At 50.3% G+C, this 16,859-nt stretch overlaps 1 protein-coding gene across 1 annotated transcript in view; it reads left to right on the forward strand.

Annotated features, from left to right (window-relative positions):
* EPT1 (ethanolaminephosphotransferase 1 (CDP-ethanolamine-specific)) overlaps window positions 1–11,073 on the forward strand; it is a 13,765-nt gene extending 2,692 nt beyond the window's left edge. The window contains exons 3-9 of the mRNA XM_009583261.1: window positions 1,512–1,586; window positions 2,066–2,328; window positions 4,659–4,767; window positions 6,707–6,755; window positions 7,226–7,406; window positions 8,209–8,391; window positions 10,545–11,073. Of these exons, the coding sequence (XP_009581556.1) occupies window positions 1,512–1,586; window positions 2,066–2,328; window positions 4,659–4,767; window positions 6,707–6,755; window positions 7,226–7,406; window positions 8,209–8,391; window positions 10,545–10,610 (926 nt within the window). The 3' untranslated portion in view covers window positions 10,611–11,073. The remainder of the gene's footprint in view (window positions 1–1,511; window positions 1,587–2,065; window positions 2,329–4,658; window positions 4,768–6,706; window positions 6,756–7,225; window positions 7,407–8,208; window positions 8,392–10,544) is intronic.
* Window positions 11,074–16,859: the final 5,786 nt, after the last annotated feature.

Consider the following 16,859-nt stretch of genomic DNA (forward strand, 5'->3'; position numbering starts at 1 on the left):
TGTCAAAGGCCTTACAGAGATCCGGATAGATGACATCTGTAGCCCTTCCCATGTCCACTGGTATAGTCACTCCATCATAGAAGGCCACTAGATTGATCAGGCAGGACTTGCCCTTGGTGAAGCCATGCTGGCTGTCTCGAATCACTTCCATATGCCTTAGCATAGCGTCCAAGAGGATCTGTTCCATGCTCTTCCCAGGCACAGAGGTGAGGCTGACAGGTCGGTGGTTCCCAGGGTCCTACTCATGTTCATCTGTTCATGAATCCGAAGGTTCAGTTGTGTCTCCTTCCTCATGGGGGTGTCCCAGGGAAAAGATTACTTTCAGTCATTTATCAATAGCTTCCTCTATTTTTTTTCTCTCCTTTTGCCCCTGCCAGGTTTGGTTTAGGTTGCTCAGAGGAGTTCATCTAGTTCTTCTAAAACTGGGCCAATCATCAAAACACACTTAAGTGGGAAAAATACTGGTTTCTTAGGATTGTCTTTATTGGTAGGTAGACAAGTACTGTTTTCAATATGCCAGGCTTTCAAAAGCTTGGGTGGCATCAGTGGCTGTTAGCTAAGATTTGGACTGTGTTTTGGTCAATGAGCCATAGGAAGAAAAGCTGACGGTAGTAGCTCAGGGAAGGAAGCTGAGTGTGAGAATCCCCAGGACATCTGATTTCCAGAAACTTGGGCTCTGCCAAAGGGATGGTGAAGCTCATGCCTTGAGTCCCTTTTGTACATACATGTTATGCATGTCCTGCTTGGAAAGACAACTTTTCATTTTGCTGGTGAGGCCTCCAGAAGCTTGTGCCTTCCTTCCTTGTTGGATGGTTTTGCAGACGTAATAATGCCCTCCATTTGCTGCTGGAAAGGCACCATCATGCTGCTCTGAGGAAACAGAAGGTGGCATTTCATGGAATCATTGTTCCCCCTGGGAGACCTCCGTGTGCCCTCCTGCGAGGCTGCTGCCAAGAAGCCGTACCTCTTCCTGCTTTTTTCAAATGCACCTTTGGACTCCTTGAGTTGCAGACAGTGAAGCTGGCTATCTGCCAAAACAACAGTGGAGGAGGTGGAGATGTTATTAAGGAGGAACTCTGTTTCAATTGGCAGGATGCAGACTGGAGACTGGGAGGGGAATCCTGACATGTTTCTGCAGAGGCAAGGTGTCGCCACATCTCAAAGAGGCTACTTGATGCTCTATGAGCAAATGATTGAGGAGAGTCTGATCTGCACACACTTCCATGTCATGCATTTGGGCTACAGTTGCTAGCTGCTGTCACCAGTTCTTAGAACCCATGACTTTGGGGAGCTGGGGACAGAGGACAGGTATGTCCTGGTGACCTGGTTTCACATGCTGTTGTGGAACAGCTCTGCCATCACGTCCTGGAAAGCTGGTATCTCAGTTTCACTGTTTGAGTGCTTTGTCTTGGTGAGCTGCCGGTCTTTGTTGCTGTGCCTCTTGTGCCAAAATAAACCCATTGAAAGTACATACCGAGCTGTCCTGACTTGGGTCTTTCTGATCTCTGCAGCTCCTGATCACCAGCATGTTCCAGACTGGGTGTGGGTCATTGTCGGTCTTCTCAACTTCATTGCCTATACATTAGGTAAGACTTTATCTAGTTGATTATGGGGGTTTGTGTCTGTTGTCTGTTCATGTTGCGGCTGCATGTTGTCTTATCTCCGAGACCATTGAGAAATTTTTGATCCTGGGCTTCTGCCATGCACTAGTCCAATTGCTGCTCAGGCTGCTAGAGCAGTTTCCGGGAACTGCTTTGCAAAGCGGATAGAAGGAAGTTGTGCCGGAGCAGCTGATGTGAAAGGAGGATGCTGGAACTGACTTCAAGACAAACTCTGAAATTCTGTCTTCCGTCTGCTTTAAATAAACATAATCTCGTCAGACTTTATTGTATTTTTCAGTCTCAAGTAGAGCAGGGGGGTGTGAAATGCACTCACCATTAGAGGATGGAGGTAGTGAAAGCTGCTGTTTGCTGGCTGCGCCCAGTTTGTCAGCTGCAAACCAGCCCATTGCTTTTGAGTGGGGGTGTCCAGCAAAACTCCCCGTTTCTCCTTGTTCTCTTCCCAGATGGTGTTGATGGGAAGCAGGCTCGCCGGACCAACTCCAGCACGCCCCTGGGAGAGCTCTTTGATCACGGCCTGGACAGCTGGGCATGCGTGTACTTTGTCGTGACAGTCTACTCCACCTTTGGACGGGGCTCCACGGGTGTCAGTGTCTTCGTTCTCTACCTCCTCTTATGGGTGGTCTTGTTTTCGTTCATCCTCTCCCACTGGGAGAAGTATAACACAGGGATCCTCTTCCTGCCCTGGGGATATGACATCAGCCAGGTGGTAAGTACGCGCCGCAGCCGCTGCTCGGCTTCAGCAGAAGCTCAATAAACTGCTAGCGCGCCTGGGGTGCAGTAGTGCCCGCTGAGGTGTGCGAGGGATGCGTGCAGCTCTGCTACGTGTCCAAAGCCTTGTAAATCGGTCGCTGCAACGCTCTCTGGAGGTGGGTTTCTGTTATGGTTTAACCCGACAGGCAGCTCAACACTGCACAGCCGTTCCCTTGCTCCCCCAGCAGTGGGATGGGGGAGAGAATCGAAAAAAGGGTAAAACTCGTGGGTTGAGATAAATATGATTTAATAGGACAGAAAAGGAAGGGAAAATAATAAGAATGATAAAAGAATATACAAAACAAGTGATGCACAATGCAATTGCTCACCACCCGCTGACCGATGCCCAGCCAGTTCCCGAGCAGCGGCCGTGCCCCCCCAGCCAACTCCCCCAGTTTTTTGTTCGGCATGACATCATACGGTATGGAATATACCTTTGGCCAGTTTGGGTCAGCTGTCCTGGCTGCGTCCCCTCCCAGCTTCTTAGAACCATGGAATCATAGAATCATTAAGGTTGGAAAAGACCTCTAAGATCATCAAGTCCAACTGTTAACCCAACACCACCATGCCCACTAAACCATGTCCCTAAGCGCCTCATCTACACATCTTTTAAATACCTCCAGGGTTGGTGACTCCACCACTTCCCTGGGCAGCCTGTTCCAGTGCCTGACCACTCTTTCAGTAACGAAGTTTTTCCTAATGTCCAGTCTTGTGCACCTCCAGCCTCCTCCCTGGCCGGGCAGTATGAGAAGCTGAAAAGTCCTTGACTAGCGTAAACACTACTCAGCAACAACTAAAACATCAGTGTGTTATCAACATTATTCTCATATTAAATCCAAAACACAGAACTATATCAGCTACTGTGAAAAAAATTAACTCTATCCCAGCTGAAACCAGGACAGCATCTTCAGCCTGTCTCCAGGCATTGTGGAGGAGGAGAGCTTTCCAAGACTGCTTGCATGACTTTGAGCTATAATTGCTTTAATGAGCCGAGGTCACGTGGCGCTAGAGTTCGACTGCTCAAAACCATTAAATCCAAGGAGGTTTGTGCGATGTGGTTTTTACTTTGTTCCGAGTAGCTTTTGTAGATGGACCATCCACAAAAACTGAGGCTTGAAGAATGGATATTGCCTTATGTTTCCTCTGCCTGGTTTCTGCTGTCCTAAGATGCATGTTTTGGCCATCTAAATCATTGCTTTAGTTAGTTTCCTGCCTTACACCAACGTGGGTACGTTCAAGTCTAGAAGTTTGGGGTGCCTTTTGGCACTTGCAGGATGTGTGCCAAAATGTAGCAGAGTGACTAACTGGCAAGTTAATCCCTGTGCCTGGAGCAAAGGTTCCTGGGGAGGTGCCCCTCTGTACCGTGGTAACTGGGCAGTCGATGTCGAGACTGACCGTGATGGATCCTTTGGTATGTTGGCATGTCTGTGTCCCATTAAGGACTTCTCTGCAGGAAGCTCTTTCTGAAGAGCCCATCAGAACTGGGAGCAAGCTCTGGATGATACAATTCACCTTTACTGCTGCAGCAATCCTTCCCAGCCAGGGTGCAGTCTCACAGCACCACGCAGCACACAGTACTCCTTTATCCTCTGGCTTATCAGATGCTGGGTGGGAAATGCAACAAGTTGGAAGGAGAGGGCAATTAATGCAGCTGCATTAATTGCAATAATCATCTCTGCTAGTAAAAGGAGGCCATAGCTGGTCTCCTCTGACTATACTCTGACCCCTTTCTCCAAAAGCATTGCTTAACCCTAATGCTTTCGGATCTCTGCCTGTTGCAGAAAGGCAGGGGGTGGAGGACTGAGCTGCCCTGTAGCATGCTTCACCCAGCTTCAGGATTACTATTAAAACTGAAATATCCCTTGTTAGCTTTTTCCCTGTAATTGCTTCAGCAGACGGTTAAGAAAGAGTCCCTGAACAAACCCTCCAGGGTCACTGCAACTTGAAGTATAAAACCTATCTCTCATACTTCAAGCATCTCGTGAGTTCAAGCTGTGCGAGGGCATCTTTGCTCCTGCTGTGAGGAGCAGCTCCTGGTTGTATCCTTCTCAACAGCTCAGTTACTACACTTACTAGACCTGGTCTTGTAGCGGGATATTTGTGGATTTTTTTTTTTTTTTCTCCTTCCTGCCGGTGGGGAGAACTGAACACGGTGTAGCTTAGAGCGTACTTCTCGAGCTGCCTTTCCCTGACGCTGTCTGGCATGCGCGTTGCGCTGCCGGGTCGGGTGCTGCCAGACTTGCCTGTCCGGTTGCTCACACCTGCTTGTCCTGTGCTTTCTTTCAGACCATTTCAATTGTCTACATAGTGACAGCCATTGTGGGAGTGGAGGCCTGGTATGCACCTTTCCTGTTTAATTTCTTATATAGAGACCTATTCACTGCAATGATTATTGGTAAGAAACTCCATGTTGAAGCCTGTCTTTTAAACTCCACCTTTTTAATGAAACCCAATGTCTTAATTATATGATAACGCTGTTCTGTTTGCTGTAATGAAAGCTCCTGGAGGCTGTTATTGAAGTGACTAATTGAGGGTGTTCTTGCAGCCTCCCCTTTCCCAGGATTTTAAAGTATTGTTGTCTTTTGCATAGTTACTTAGGAGAAGTTAACTCCAGTCTGCCTGGGTCTGTGTTGACCAAAAGAGCAAGGACGCGGAGCGCTGCGCTCATGCCTCAGATATATTTTGTGCCAGTTCTGAGGATATACGTGCATGCTGCTGCTCGGGGGATCAGCCCCAGTGCTGCCTACCTGGGGCTGAGGGTTTGTGCGGAACAAAATGGTTCCTGGCCTGGAACGGTGTAGTGGGCAGACGAGAGTGGCTGAGGGTTGTGGCTGCTGCCTGGGGACGGGTGTGCCAGGGTGCTGGGAGCCAGCTGGAGCCGAGCACCGGCCCCTGGATGCTAAGCAGGAGACTCCCTCCTGCCTGGGACCTGCGAGCGTGTGAAAGCACGTCTCCTCCAAATAGCTGCGTTGCCCGAGTGTTGGGGCTGCAGGCATCGCATTGCCCAGGAGAAGCACGGTTTGTTTTCAGCGAGAGCTGTGAGGTTTTTAGGGGATAAAACGCAGCCCAGTGCGTGGGTGGGTGCTGGGAGCCGGCGGCCAGCGGGGACGCCCCGGCGCTCGGGCTGTTTGCCGAGTGTGCTTGGTTTGCTGCCTAGGGCTCCGTCTCACCCTGCAGCACGGCCGGGGCAGGACCCCAAGCCCAAACGCTGCGCAGGAGCCTGGGGCTGCTGCAGGAGGGAGGTTACAGCCACAGAGGTGGGGAAAAGCACTCTGCTGTTTGGGGGTCCTGCCCTGCATCCACCCGTCTAAAAATTAAATTTAAAAAAAAAAAAATTAAATAAAACCCCAGCCTTTTTCTCCAATGGTCGGTCAGAACAAGACACTGCAAAAGGGGGAGTAATGCAGGTGAAGCTTAGTGGGGGAGAGCTGTCTTTGCTGAATGGAATTCGGCTTATTCAGGAGTTCTTACTTAATTTAATTTTTCTTAGTCTGTGTCCCTTTCTTTAGGGGTTAATTGTAACTACTTAATTTCAAATCAATATGTCTTAAATTGTTATCTTAAATCTAATGCTTGCACTTTTCTTAATCAGGTGGATATTCTGAGCTTTCCTTTAGCAGACATATAACTTAACATATGAATAATAAATGCACTTTTCCTATGTGAAAAATAGAGCACGATGCCTACATTGCCTGCATTTGTGTAGTTGGATAGGAGCTGGGTTATTAAAAGCAGGAATATTTACAGCTCTGTTAAAATACCTAGTGCTATATAAACATGGAAGGAGTTGTCATAGACTCTCACGGGTTTGAGTGTAGCGGATGATGTTCCCTATTGAGGTCTAAATTTTTTCAGAGTTATTTAGACCCTTTGTATGATTTGTCAAGTTAAATGATAAGAACCTTTTTGCACAACGGGAACTGAAAATGGTTGTTCATAGTGGGAGAAATAGCAAATTGGCTTCATTATGAAGACTGAAAACTCTGTTGTGCACAGCCATGTCACTTGTGGAGTTTGAACTCACCTCATGTCTCATTAAAGACAGTATTATAACTAAAGTTTGTAACTGTTTAAAGCATAATACTGCGCTCATTAATGCAGCTTTTTAAAATTGAAATGTCTTTAATTTATAGCAGACCTTAATTTGTAATTACAGCCCTTGGACCAGAATTATGAGCACCTACTTTTAAACGTGCTGAGCTATTCTTGGTGCACCTCTGAGCTATTATTCTTGCAAGCAACTTAACCCAGAGCACAACCACCTGCCCGTTCATGGGGTGCACGTGATGGTCTCCCTCTATCGTGGGGCAGTAACGCGGCTCTTTCTCTTCCAGCTTGCGCGCTCACTGTGACGCTGCCGATGAGCCTCTATAACTTCTACAAGTAAGTTTCTCTGTCCTCAAGTCTCCCTCCCTGCCCCAGCACCTTTGCAAGAACCCCCAAAGCCTCTTAGAACTTGGTTTCCTTAGTTTTCAGTAGTTTTCAGACGACTGTTTTCAGTGTGGCAAAGTGCCTCTGACACGCCAGAAGGTCCCAGTTTGCAGGGTGCGCTGGGAGCAGCGGGCTGGCAGCCTGCTCAGCAGGGTCTTGCAGAAGGGCCCTCAGCTTTTGTAGGCTTGTCCTGTTGGTCACAACCCAGAGAGCCAGACAACCAGGTGCCTCTGTAGCTCAGGAGTTTTTTGAGTTAACAATGAAAGTGTGTGTCTTCCTCGTCTGACCGTGGTTATGACTGATAACAGCAGTTTTGAGTAGCAGAATGGCCAATGAGATTTTGCAGCCCTCTCCTGAAGGCAGCGGCCAGGTGTTTCTCAAGTGTGGTTCCATGTATTTTCATTTCTTTTCTTGTGTTTCAGGGCCTATAAAAATAACACCTTGAAGCACCACTCTGTGTATGAAATCATGCTGCCACTGGTATCCCCAGTGTTGCTGTTCCTGCTGTGCACCACATGGGTCTTTGTGTCCCCGACAGACATCCTGGAAGTTCATCCCAGGCTCTTCTATTTCATGGTCGGAACAGCCTTCGCTAACATTTCTGTAAGCAGCTTTTGCTTTGTGCTCCAGTTTATCCCCTGGGGAGTGTGAAGCCTGCCAGGACGCTTGGGAGGCAGGTCAAATGTGAGGAGAGAAGGGAGATGCGAAGATTAACTTAACAGCTTTTCTATTTTGCTATGATTGAAAGAACGAACAGGAAAGTAGACAGGGTTTGGGGTCTGCGAATTTTGTGCTGCAGCTCTCACTCTTGAGAAACTAGAGAATTAGTTAAATTGAGTGTGTTTGCTCACGCATGCATCCTCTGTGTTGTGAATAGCAAACTGCTAATATCAAAGGAGTTCTTGCTTCCTTTTTTGGGACAAACTTAAAATGTGGGGGACTAAAGCTTTTGTCAAAATCCGATTTAGCTGCATATTGCATCTGTGCTTGCTTGAGACCTTATCAAAGACACCTGTGCTCGTCACCTCAGACATGTGGCTGAGCAGCTCTGTGTGTCCGTGTCCTGGGTCCAGCAGTTCATGCTGCTGCTTGGCAGCATTTTCTGCTGATCGTGCAGATAACGCTGGTAAGGCTCGGTCAGCTCAAGGGAACTCGTTTTTCTTTTAAAGATGCCTTTGATGCTCTTACCTTTCTGCCCCACGAGGCTTTGCTCTGTGTGTCCCACAGGAATTCTAATGCAAAGAAAGATCCTGAGTGAGAAACTCGGGGAAACTGCATGATGGTAGTTGTAAGCGCAGACAATTGGTACATGTACATGTGTGACCGTCCTCTCTGCACTGTGGACAGCTCTGGGCTTGCAGAGTCGATACTGAGTGCAAGCTCTGACAGCTTTCTCTTCCTGCAGTGCCAACTGATTGTCTGTCAGATGAGCAGCACACGCTGCCAGCCTCTGAACTGGATGCTGCTCCCCATAGCGGTGGTGCTCTTCGTGGTGATGTCCAGGTTCGCGCCGAACAGCGAAACACTTCTCCTCTACTTGTTAACTGCTTTCCTCACCCTGGCGCACATCCACTATGGAGTGGTCGTGGTAGGTGAACTCAGCACGTGGGCTTTGGGCTTGGCTGCCGTGCTCTGACTGCAGGCTTTGGGGTGCTGCTGCTCTTTGGGGCAGAGAATGCTCTGCTTAAAAAGGGGAATATCAGTGGGAATGGCTCTCTGTGTCATGCTGTCTGTGACCATACGAAACTTGAGCTGACTTCCTTGCGAGAGGCTTGTGCGGGCTGTTGCATGGGTTTGAAGCAAGCGACGCACAAGGTGACAGGGAGCTGTTGTACCGGAGATTAGTTTGAAACAAATGCACGCATCTCTGCTGCCGTGTTTAACTTATCCTGGCTGTGGTTGCAGCTTATAGAGCAGTTTGGATGTAAGCCAGCAAGGGTGACCCGCAGCCTTTGGCAGTGGGAAGGGCGGCTCCAGTAGATACCCAGAGCAGCAGATACTGCGTCTGCATGTTGGGCAGGAGTGCTTAATTTGGGAGTCTTAGTACAAAAAGTGAAACTGCTGTCGGTGTTACTCTGGCTGATGAGCTCGATCTGCGACCTTGCTGACGTGCCCTGCGCTGGGAGTCACTGGGTGAGCCAGGATGGAGGGGGAATGTCCTTGCTAGGGAACGTGGGGACGCTGCAGCTGCTCTGCCTTATCCCCTGCTGCAAGGGTTGTGTAGAGATCCAGGGACCAGTTTGCTCCTCTTGCTCTGTGCCAGCTCTGCCTGATTCCCTGAGTATTGATTTAAGAGAGAAAACAAACTCAGAGGAGACCGAGTCCCATTAGAAATGCCCCAGGAAGCTGCTGAGGAACCAGGGCAAGGGACCCCATGTCCCCTGCGGAGCTGGCCGCTGCCACGTGCATACACCCTCCTTGGGAAGCCCTGTCCCCTGGGTACCCCAGCTCTTGATGTGGAGCCTCCAGAGTCGAGTTTGAACTGTAATTACAGCAAAGAAGCAATAGCCAGGTTGTCTTGTCTTTCCAATTAGTGTAATGAGGCTTCTATGCAAGAAGGATTTGAATAGCTAAGAAGCTTAAATTTGGTCTTGGAATCATAGCTGGAGATGGGGGACTGACCGGGTGGTGTAATCCTCCTGTCTGCCCAGGCTTGCCCATCCCCTGCAGTGAGCTTCAGTGCTCTGCTCCCCGGAGTTTGTGTTCCCCTCATTTCCCCCCACCTCTAGCTTTCCAAGGGCCCATCTGTGCAGTCTTCTCTTCCAGGATAAAGGAGCTTTTATTGAGCTGAAGAGCCTTTTAAGGCTTTGTGACTGGGATATAAGCCCAAACTGCTCTGAATTTGGGAGTAATAATGGGGAATAAACCCTCTGCCCTGACTCTGTGCCCAGCTCAGCCTCTGGTGCTGCTCAGCACTGCTCGTTTTGGTTCTGCAATGACTGTTACCTTGCAGTCAACAGGTGCTGGTGCAGCACCATCTTTTTTTACCCTCCTGCCTGCGGTTCTCTGAACCGTGCCTGAAAGCTCGTTTTGTGGTGCAGCTCTCAGTCCTCTGTGGTTTTCTCATGTCCTCAAAGGAGGTGGGGAAGGCTTCTTCCAAAGGCTAGTGTAAAAGGCGCTTGATTATCCAAAACCTGGTGTTGGGTTCCCCTTCTCTCTGTAACCCTCCTGTGTGTGTCAATGCAAAGTACTCGACCCCCAGTTGAACTGCAAGTGGGTTCAGGGAGCAATTTTTCACATGGGTATCTGAGATTATCAAATTAATTTAAGCAAAATATTAACAGTTCTACTGGGAGGAGCAGAGAGGGAGCAGTACTGCAGGGTAAAATCCTGCGTGCCTGGGCTCAGGGCAGGCATTTCTGACTCCTGCCCCGAGGAGGGCAGGGTGGAGGTGAGTCTGCTCCCGGACAGACCAGGCTGTTACGTGGGAAGGTGTGGGAAGGGAGCAAGGCTGCACCTTGCAGGGCCACGTGCCTGGCTGGCCCCAACGTCGGGCTGGCAGGGATGGGGCTCAGTGCCTGGGCAGGGCAGCCTGGCTGGCCCCACAGCACAAGGCAGAGGCTGTGGTCCGGATCTGCTGCGCCCGTGGGGAGCATGTAGGGTGGGCAATGGTGGGGAAAGTGGCAGGAAGGTGGCAGGGCTTTGTCGGCCGTACAGGGAACCAGTCTGGCGCTCTGCCTGCTTTCCTCCTTGTCCCTCCGAGCCTCGCTAACCCAGTCCTGTTGTCTGCCTTGTCCCCAGGTGAGCCAGCTGAGCAGGCACTTCAATATTCGGCCCTTCTCACTAAAGAAGCCCACGCCAGATTGACTAGGAGTGGAGGAAGAGAAAATCGGCTTGCGGTCTGTAGAAGTACTGTAAATAACTGCTGCAAATACCTGTAAATACTTCAACCATCACCACAGATCTAAACCTATCCTCTGGACAGACATCACGGCAAAGTACGCACGGTATCCAGTGCAGCCAGGGCAGGACTGGGACGGGGCAGCCCCCGCTGCTGTTCGACGAATGCAAGCTTTCAGTTTTGGGTGAAACTGGACGAGGAGGGTAGCCTTTCAGGTCACTATTACTGTATATGAGACCAGCTGAATGTTCCCAGTGAAACCTCAAACCCCAGCTCTTGCTCCGGTAAAGCCGGTTGGGGATGCAAATGGCCTTACCTGAGCAAAGCATCTTGACTTGTCAGCAAAACCAACATAACAGCTGATTTCTACAAGGTCAGGGGAACATCCTGGTGGTCGGGGGAGTTCCTGTCTGTCTCTAATCCTGCTAGACAGCCCTTGTCCTGGGCTGGTTCTGAGGGAGCAGATGGTGACAGTTCTCCCACGTTCTGTCCTGCCTTCCTGCATTCACCTATTTGGGCAAATACTTGCACCTGTTTTTTTAAAGAGGAAAAAAAGAACAACACACAAAACTTCTAGTAATAGTCTACTTGGGGGGCTTAGAAAATCAGGGCTCAATTTCCTGTAAAAGTGGGAAGGCGGCTTCTGCCTCCCCTGCTCGAGCTGTGGGTACCTGGGACCACATCTCGACCGTGTTCCTGTCTGTCCGTGTGCGTTCCCCGGCTGGGAGTGGGGTCTGGGCTCTGACCGGCAGCAGAAAGTGGCTTATGCCAGCCTGTCTAACACAGAGCCAAACTCCCCCCTCTTCCTACCAGTATGAACTTGCTGTTTCAGGTTGGCTCTGCTGGGTCATTGCATGCTGCCTGAGCCGCCTCTTTTGTGGCAGCGCAGCCAGGCTCAGTCTGCACATCGCCCTTCCCACCAGACCATCAACGGCAGCAAATCCACCGCTTAGAGAAGCACCTTAATAAGTGTTGTGTTATTGTGTGTGCACTTTCAGAAAGCTCACAGGCGTGTGTGTGGTGGGGTCCTTTCCAAATATCACTTTATTTTCAAAACCGTTGTCGCCAGCGGCTGCGTGTCTCATCCAGGGATATATTTGTTTACTGTCCATTTGTAAAAGACATGTTTGCATTGATTATTTTTTTTTAAACTTGTTTTTGTAATTGAGTTAGAGTGGTGTGGTGAAGACTGAATGCTGATTTTCTTTTCTGTTCACTTTATTTAATGAAGACCTGTGCTTGAATGAAGAGTGTAGCTTAAACCCAGGCTCTGGAAAGGCTGCATCCGGAAGCGAACAAGCACAGCAGATTGTGCATATGTAATCTACCATGGGAACAAAGTTGCTTATACACTGATTATTGTGCAACGTGGTTCGTAGAAGCTTGGTCACAGCATTTTCCTTCTGCAGGTGAAGACTCCTCCTGCTTTAGGAAACCTTCAAACTGTAACTACTATTTAATGCTTTTTCTTTTGTAAATTTGAATCATTGTCATGCAGACTATGAGACTTGAAATCCTGAGGCAAGCTCACGAATTCACTGCGCGTGGGGCAGGGTTGCTCGGTCACGGTACACCCTGCGAGGAGCGAGCTGCTGTGTTCTTCTGGGCTGACGTTGTGGGAGGGCTCGGCTGAACGTCTGTATGCTCGTGTGTCTGTACGGCTACGCCGTGTCTGGGAAGGGTGGCTCATCTGGGAGAGGGGGCAAATGGTTTTCAGAGTTTATTTAATAAAGTAGTTTACTCCTATATATTTTACTGACGTTGTACAGAAAAAAACCCTACGTGTACAAAAGAATTGGGCTGCGCTTGAATTTTTGACTCTTGCTATTTAATGAAATATAATTGTGAAGGGAGATAAATTTAAGTCACACTCGCACAAGAATTACAGGGAATCTTATAATGGGACACAACGCTTATCTATGGGACGTGTTCAGATAGCAAAATTGTGCTAGCAGCACTGACAAAAAGTGGAGGTTGGATGATTTACTTTCTAGTTATGTGTTTGCAGGACCAGGGAATAACTAAGCTGTTCCCTCAGGCTTTCAGCTGAGCTCTGGTTCCCGAGCCTGGAGCTTGCCTTGTCCTGTCTCTTCCCAGTAGTATTACTGGGTCAGTACTAATGCTGTGGGAAGTTGTCTGATCTTAAATCTTAGGATGTCACTTTGTCTGCATAATACACTGTTTGTCTGTTGTCTCACCCAGCTGTGAGCTGGTGCACTTTTGCAGCACGTAATACACCCTGAAAAACCCCTTTGTGAAATTACAAACATGTGGAAGCAGGGCTTCCTCTCTAAAATCCTGCAAATACTTGTGCTGTAGGAGAAAGACCTCTCTTAAAAACTGGAACCACTTCCTATCTGCACAGGCTTTATCTTTGGACAGTCCTGCATTTTTGGTGCCTTAATTTATTGCACCTTGAAACTAGAAAAATATCTCCTTAAATCAGCGCTGGAAAACAGACTCGCTTGTCTCTAGTGCCGCCAGGCTTGTGGCAGAGCGAGGAGAGAGCAGACCTGATCTCAGCACACATGTGGCTCTGTTCCCGAGTCGTGCTGCTGTGAAGCTGGGGACAGTTTCTGTTTGGGCTGTTAGAAATTAAGTGATTTCTGCTCCCAGATTCTGGGAGGGGAATGAAAACAAACAGAAAGACCAAACCGTCTTGCCATGGTGGGGTATGGCATGCTGAGAAACAAACTATTTATTAATAATAATGGTTTTAAGTCTTAAGAATAAATGTATTCCTCGCTAACAGCATCTGAGGGTAATCGTGTTATGGTGGTGGTTGCTTGCCATGCTGGCTAGATTCTGTCCTTGTGGTGGGATGTGTTCCTTGGGATGGGACAGAGTCCTGCGCAGGCTGGGTAGGACGTGCGCTCGCTCCTCAGCTCCTCCTGTCCGGTATTTGAGAGCTGATCTGTGTTGTCCCTTCTTCCAGGGATAGCGTCAATCCTATTTTCTTAATGGACCTGCTGAGTTGATAATAGGACTTCTTACACTTTCCTAAATCTGTTTTGCACATTTTATCTCAATACAGAGTATTACCAGGAGAAAAACCTGATCAGGGAGAGGTGCAGTCCTTCGAGACCCGCTGGGATGTCAGTCTCCTGGCCTCGGGCTCCAAGCGGGTGGGAATTGGTGGCCAGCGCTGCCAGCTGCTCCCGGTCCTCACCACACTGCAGCCGGTCAGCCTCCGCTCCGAAGCAGGTTTTTGTGGGATCCTGGGATGTGCCAATGTGTCGGCACGGGGCTTGCGTAGCCGAGGCAGAGAGGCAGCCTCGCTTGCAGCCTTTTTCATCTCAGTCTTGTGGTTTGTATCACAGCTCCTGCCTCTGCACCGATCCAGGGACCTAGTGCAGGAATTCAGAAGCGGAGCTGGAGCTGAGGGTGAAGTGCAGGTTTTGGGACCTCCTGGGGGTTGGGCAAAACCAGCTGTCACACTAAAAGCAACGTTTTACAAGTCCAAATGCTGCGGCTGACCTGTGGGCCTACAAACAAGCACCTACGTGCTGTGGTTTTAGCTTGTTCCTTCCTCTGGTGTGTCTGTGCTGCAATTAACTCCTCTCTTCTGCGGTCGGTCGCTGCAGGGGCTCGGCAGCAGTCTGTCCTCTCGTAAACGTCAACCACCTGATACAGGTGGCTTTGCCAGTGCCAGGGGAGCAGCATGTTGTAAGCATGAGCTTCTAAGGCTCTGGAAACATATATTTAAGCTCCTTAAATAGAGCTGGCCTGATGTTACCTCCCGGGTGCGTTGAGTACCTGCAGTTTGTAGTCCGAGAGCTGTTTTGATCTCAGTCAGGTCAGTCCAGCAAGGCCCCTAAACTCTTCTCCTCTGAGAGCATCTGCGCCTGCTTGTGATAGACCTGGAAAGTCTCTACAGAAATAGTGCTTTTTGGAAACTAGCTCAGATCTTTTTTTTTTTTTTTTTTTTCCATACACAGGTCCAAGGGAACAGTTGATTTTTGTGCAAAGACAAGCTGTAGCTGAGCTCTGGTCACCTTAGTTTATGGCAAAACTGTGTATGTGCCCACCTATTCTACCTTGCTGTGCTGTGTCGAAGCAGTGGCCGAGGTGACGTGGAGGCTGCTCTTGGTGGGACATGGTGACAATGGGTGCTACGCTGACTTCTTTGCATCTGGAAAAGGCCACTGTTAGTTTGTAGAAGACCCTTTGGCCCATCCAGGTGTGGTCAGACCTGGCTTGGGAGGTCTCTAGGCTGGTCTCCGAGGAAGTGGTCAGGGCGCAACTGCCCCAGGAGCAGAGGTTCTCGGTGAAGTTCGCTGCTCAAGGTGCCGTTCATCTCGGCCAGCGGCATCTGTGATGGCTGTTTGGTAGGAACGGGCGCTGTGCTTCAGATTGGAGACCTCATTAATCAGAATCTTCTGCCCCGCTCCCTCTGGCAGTGTTTCAGACTGACCTTCTTCTGTCCCTCGAGCTTTAGCTGAAGTGGGTGCTGGTTTTGGTAGTGGTCTATGTTGTGCTGGTGCCAGCCCCTCTGGAAGAGGAGAGCGGTGGGTCCCAGGCTGGTTTTGGCTCTGGTCTTCTGAGTGAGTGCTGAATCGCTCTCTTCTCCAGCTGTAACCCTGCCCCTAAGGGTAAACCAAGGCAGCAGCATCAAACCCAACCCGCAAAGGGGCTCCGTGGGGTGAACCGGCGCATTTCATACTCAACCCTTACATCTGAGTGGTTTTGCAAACAGTCCTGGCTCTCTGGGCTCTTAACCACTGGGCCTCTGGTATTAGTGCAGGACAGGGAGCTTCTCTGCAACCCTTCCGAGCATCTTCGTAGGCCTGTGTCCGTGTGGCTGTTCAGTTTTCCTGGGCAGGGTGGGGAAGGAGTTGGTGATGCCACCTCGTCCTTCTAGAAACAAGTTTGGAGGCCCTAACTGGACTCTGCAGCCCGGTCTTCTGCCACCAACCCCCTGCGCGGTGGGGCTGGAGAGCCAATGCTGCCGGCTGCTGTCCTGGGGCCATGAAATGATGCAGGGAAAGACGCGTTTGGCGCTTGTGCTGGTGCGGTGGTTGGGTTCTGTCCCTTCTTCCCCACTGAGCCTTTCTGAGGAGCCGCTGTCAGTGGGCGCCTGGCTCCCCCGGGGCTCGGGGTGCTCTGCCAGGCTCCCCGCGGGAGCTGAGCAGGTCCGGTCCCTCTGCGCGGGGTTGCCCCTAAACAGAGATCAGACGAAGCAGCCTGGCTGTGAGCAGCGGTCCCAGCACTGCCGTGGTCCCAGGGACCCCAATCGCTTCCCCGGAGCCCTGTCGCTGGGAGTTTAGGTACTGCAGTGCGTTTGAATTCCAGTCTGTTAAATGCTATTACTGAAATATTTATTGTGTTTAAACCAAACAAAAAACTATTAAAGTTCAGTAAAGAATAAAATTTTCCAAGCCTTTTAATGGTGTTTGTCTCTTTTTCTTTTTTTTTTTCCTTTCTGCTGAGCAGGCAGCCCAGCACAAGGGGACAGGTTTGGGCAGCGGTGCCCGGGCTGGAGTTCCAGCCCTGCTTTGAGCAACTGTGCTTGCCGTGGCAGAGGTGGAAAAACTCCTGCGGGCCCTCCTGGGAGCGATGGGTTTTACTCACTTGCTGTGAGAGGCTGCGGTTGTGGTGCTTGTCGAGGTGCTGCAGGGAAGGGAGCGAGCTGGCTGCAGCCCGGGGCAGGACTTGGCAAGGCGAAGGCAGCGGCGCCCGGGGCTGTGCCTGGGGGTTAATGGGACCCTGGGAGGTGGTACAGGGACACAGGGGGTTGCGTGGGGGGGTGCAGCACCCTCTTTTACCTGAAACCCTGCCATCCCAAGGGCTCTCCCTTGACCTGTAGGCTTCTCCCCTTTGCTCTGCCACTTCTGCAGCCAGTGCTGACCCCTGGGTCCCCCCGGCAGCATGACTGGGGCACGCATGGTGAGGAAGAAGAAGGTAGGGTGAAGCAGGGTATGGGCTTGAGGGCAGCGTGCACAGAGATGGTTTCTTACTCACTGGCGGCTGCTTAGCAGCGAGGGAAGAGCAGTCAGTACTGGGGAGGCTGTGGGTTACAGCTGAGGGGGCGGGTATGGCTATGGCAGAAAGACAAGCAGCAGGACGTGGACATGAAAGGTGATGGGACGAGGGAGCAGCACATCGCGCCTGTGCAGAGTGCCAGTTTGGGCCCTGGGGAAAGAGGTGGCATCCCTGACCTCGCCCGGGCAGGCATCAGGGCTCCTCGGAGGAGAAGAGAGTCCCTGTCCCCAAAC

This window comes from Fulmarus glacialis, unplaced genomic scaffold (assembly GCF_000690835.1).
Source record: "Fulmarus glacialis isolate BGI_N327 unplaced genomic scaffold, ASM69083v1 scaffold15198, whole genome shotgun sequence".
NCBI lineage: Eukaryota > Metazoa > Chordata > Aves > Procellariiformes > Procellariidae > Fulmarus > Fulmarus glacialis.